At 32.0% G+C, this 3719-nt stretch overlaps 1 protein-coding gene across 1 annotated transcript; it reads right to left on the minus strand.

The window, feature by feature from the left end:
• Positions 1-393: 393 nt before the first annotated feature.
• LOC107574810 (equilibrative nucleoside transporter 1-like) lies at positions 394-3340 on the minus strand. Its single transcript, XM_016261246.1, has 2 exons — positions 3071-3340; positions 394-782 (listed from the first exon to the last, which is right to left on the minus strand). Exons 1-2 carry the CDS (start codon positions 3301-3303, stop codon positions 671-673), a joined length of 345 nt encoding a protein of 114 aa, XP_016116732.1. The 5' UTR covers positions 3304-3340; the 3' UTR covers positions 394-670.
• Positions 3341-3719: the final 379 nt, after the last annotated feature.

Genomic DNA, 3719 nt, shown 5'->3' on the forward strand with positions numbered 1-3719 from the left:
ATACTGAAAAAAATGAAATATTATTATAATTTAAAATAACTGTTTTCTATTTTAATAAATGTTCAAATGTAATTTATTTCTGTGATGCAGCGCTGCATTTTCAGCATCATTACTCCAGTCTTCAGTGTCACCTGATCCTTCAGAAATCATAATAATATGCTGATTTGCTGCTCAAGAAACATTTCTGATTATTATCAATGTTGAAAAACAGTTGTGCTGCTTTTTTTGTGGAAACTGTGATACATTTTGCTTGTCAGGTATCTTTAATGAATAGAAAGTTCAAAAGAACAGCATTTATTTGAAACCGAAATCTTTTGTAAAATTATAAATGTCTTTAATGTTACTTTTGATCAATTGAATGCATCCTTGCTGAATAAAAGTATAAAATTCTTTTAAAAAAAAAAATTTTACTGACCCCAAACTTTTGAACAGTGGTGTAGGCTTTAAGTTCTTTACATTATGTGCAATAAAATATAGTATTTAAGACTCAAAGCATCCAGCATCAGTGAATCTGTGTACTGTCCGCTCAAGATCAGGTCTTGATGTTGAAGTGACGCTGATGTGAGTTTGTCCTGTATGAAGGGTGGCTCTGGAGGATGTGAGAACAGCTGTAAGGCTCCTTCAGTCTCATCTCTGTCCAGAGCACTGTGTGTGTGTGTCCACCGAGACTTCAGATGAGCGCTCGAAACAGAAACGACAGAGACGCTCCGAGAGCCAGACCGAGAGACAGGAAGAAGGCCATGATCGTTCCAGCCGTCTCCGCCTCGCTCGCATCCACCTTCCTGTCCACAAAAACAACAGATACGCTCAGAGCTGATTGGATCTATTGTAAATTAATGTGTCTTAAAACAGTGGTTCAGAACCAAGGGCCTCAAAATGACTTAAAATGATTTAAAATAAGCTATTTTAATTCACCCCCCTCAAAAATTTTCCTTGAAGAACCTGGATTCACATGGGAGTCTCATGTGTGACCCTGGACCACAAAACCAGTCATAAGGGTCAATTTTTCGAAATTGAGATTTATACATCATCTGAAAGCTGAATAAATAAGCTGTCCATTGATGTATGGTTTGTTAGGATCGGACAATATTTGGCCGAGATACAACAGTTTGAAAATCTGGAATCTGAGGGTGCAAAAAAATCTAAATATTGAGAAAATCATCTTTAAAGTTGTTCAGATGAAGTTCTTAGCAATGCATATTACTAATCAAACATTAAGTTTTGATATATTTATGGTAGGAAATTTACAAAATATCTTCATGGAACATGATCTTTACTTAATATCCCAATGATTTTTGTTTAAAAAAAAAGTTATAATTGTGACCCATACAATGTATTGTTGGCTATTGCTACAAATATCCCCCAGAGACTTAACACTGCTTTTGTGCTCCAGGGTCACATTTTATAAGTGTGATTTCTAGTCATGGAAATTAATCAAATATTTTCCATAATGAATATAAATGTGTCTAGATATGCTGAGCTCTAAAAAAAAATGATCAGAGAGAAATTGAGTAAAAAGTTATTTTTAAACAAGTCCTTAAGGCAAGACAGTACTGATTTTAATTTTAACTAATAGATATCAACAGTACTTCCCCAGTTGATTAATCACAGTACATTAAGACAGTTTATTTTTGCAAGTTTTCTGAAATACTATGCAAATTATGCATTATCTAATTAAATATGCACTATTTTCATATATTTCCAGAAAATAAATCTGAACTTTAGATAAAGCCAGGTTCAAAATGTTTTGATTTTGTTGACATATTAAGAGTTAAAGCTTTTTATTGAGGGGCTTTTGGATTTCTCTTTTTTTATCACTCCATAAATAGTGAAAATACAATTATCAGCCAGAAAACAATCACCATGTTTTAGGAATAAAATGTTACAAATATATCAGAATTGTGAGTTATATCAACAAACCCTTCAGTAAAAACCCTCAGAATATAGATGGGAATAAAACTGTTAAGTCTGGTGTATTTAAGTGCTGCTGATGTGGAGGAAAAACTTTTAAAGATATGTAAAGTATTTGAAATCTACAGAGACGTAAATAGATCAAATGCAATAATAAAATCAAGCGAATGATATATGAACAACCCCTTCAGTAAAAACCTTCAGAATATAGATAGGAATAAAACTGTACATTTTGGTGTGTGTAAGTGTTACTGAAGTGGAGGAGAAAACTATTAGAAATATGTACTGTAATTGAAATATATAGACGCAAATAGATAAAGTGCAGTGATAAAATCAGTGTGAATGATATATGAACAAACCCTTCAGTAAAAACCTTCAGAATATAGATAGGAATAAAACTGTTAAGTCTGGTGTATTTAAGTGCTGCTGAAGTGCAGGAGAAAACTTTACAGCCTTTAAAGATATGTATTGTAATTTAAATCTACAGATGCAAATATATAAAGTGCAATATCATAAATACTTAGATGTGCATTTTGGATATTTCTTTTCACTAGTCTTAAAGAAAATATGAAAGCAAAAGACCCCAACATTTTATGCCTTAAAACTAATCTAGTAGATCTCAAACGACTGGAAATGTCATGCAAACTGACTGGTTACAAAGAGTGGGAATCCTTAAGAACATTCAACTTATAAAACTTCTGGAATTCTAACATTTTAAAATGTTGTTTACGTATTTTACGCTACTTAATTTAATTTATGGGCACTCCTTATTTTAAATCTATAAATTGATGAAAAATGTTGAGGACCACTGGTCTAACATTAATCACGTTGTTTTAGTATCATTAGGTTTTATAGGTTTTGTAAATATTTTGAATTAGATTTTATTTTCAATTTTAATGTTTTTGTAAATTTGCTGTGTGTTTTTGTCATTTTATTATTTGTTTTAATTAAGTCTACATGGTTTTTAGTAGTTTTTATTTCAGTTTTAGTTATTTTCATACTTCAAATTAAACTTATAACTAGCTGAAATAAAATAAGTTCAAGTTTTTTTATATTTTCAGTTAACATTTTATTTTTCATCAGGGTTATTATCATTTAGTTAATGATAATAACCCTGATGTGTCTTAGTAAATCAGGATTCTGTCAGTACTTTACTCACTTGGGTCCGAAGCACATGCACAGACTCGCCAGATATCCGTTAGAAAAAGCAAAGAGGATCATGAAGCCGAGGAACCAGCCGTCGTGTGAGAAGTAGACGGGCAGATTGTGGCGAGGCTTGACGTTACAGAGCATGAAGAGAGGGACAAAAATCACACGGGCCACTAACAGACCCGGCAGCAGCTTACTGTCTTTACCAGGCTGAGAGACAGAGACAGAGACAAAATAACACATGCATGAATAGCATAAAACTGTTTTACTATTGAATGCATTTGTGACCCTGGAGCGCAAAACCAGTCATAAGGGTTAATTTTTTTGAAATTGAGATTTATACATCATATGAAAGCTGAATAAATACGCTTTCCATTGATGTATGGTTTATTAGGATCGGAAAATATTTGGCTGAGATACAACTATTTGAAAATCTGGAATCTGAGGGTGCAAAAAAATCTAAATATTGAGAAAATCATCTTTAAAGTTGTCCAAATGAAGTTCTTAGCAATGCATATTACTAATCAAAAATTAAGTTTTGATATATTTAAAGTAGGACATTTACAAAATATCTTTATGGAACATGATCTTTACTTAATGTCCTAATGATTTTTGGCATAAAAGAAAAATTGATAATTTTGACCCATACAATGTATTTT

This window comes from Sinocyclocheilus grahami, unplaced genomic scaffold (assembly GCF_001515645.1).
Source record: "Sinocyclocheilus grahami isolate Dianchi unplaced genomic scaffold, SAMN03320097.WGS_v1.1 scaffold2350.1, whole genome shotgun sequence".
NCBI lineage: Eukaryota > Metazoa > Chordata > Actinopteri > Cypriniformes > Cyprinidae > Sinocyclocheilus > Sinocyclocheilus grahami.

Excerpts from the sequence above, each read along its gene's own strand:
- LOC107574810 (XM_016261246.1), bottom strand. The coding sequence starts at position 3,303 with ATGTGTTATTTTGTCTCTGTCTCTGTCTCTCAGCCTGGTAAAGACAGT. Across the intron at positions 783-3,070 it reads TGCATGTGCTTCGGACCCAA|GAAGGTGGATGCGAGCGAGG; the intron begins GTGAGTAAAGTA and ends TTTTGTGGACAG.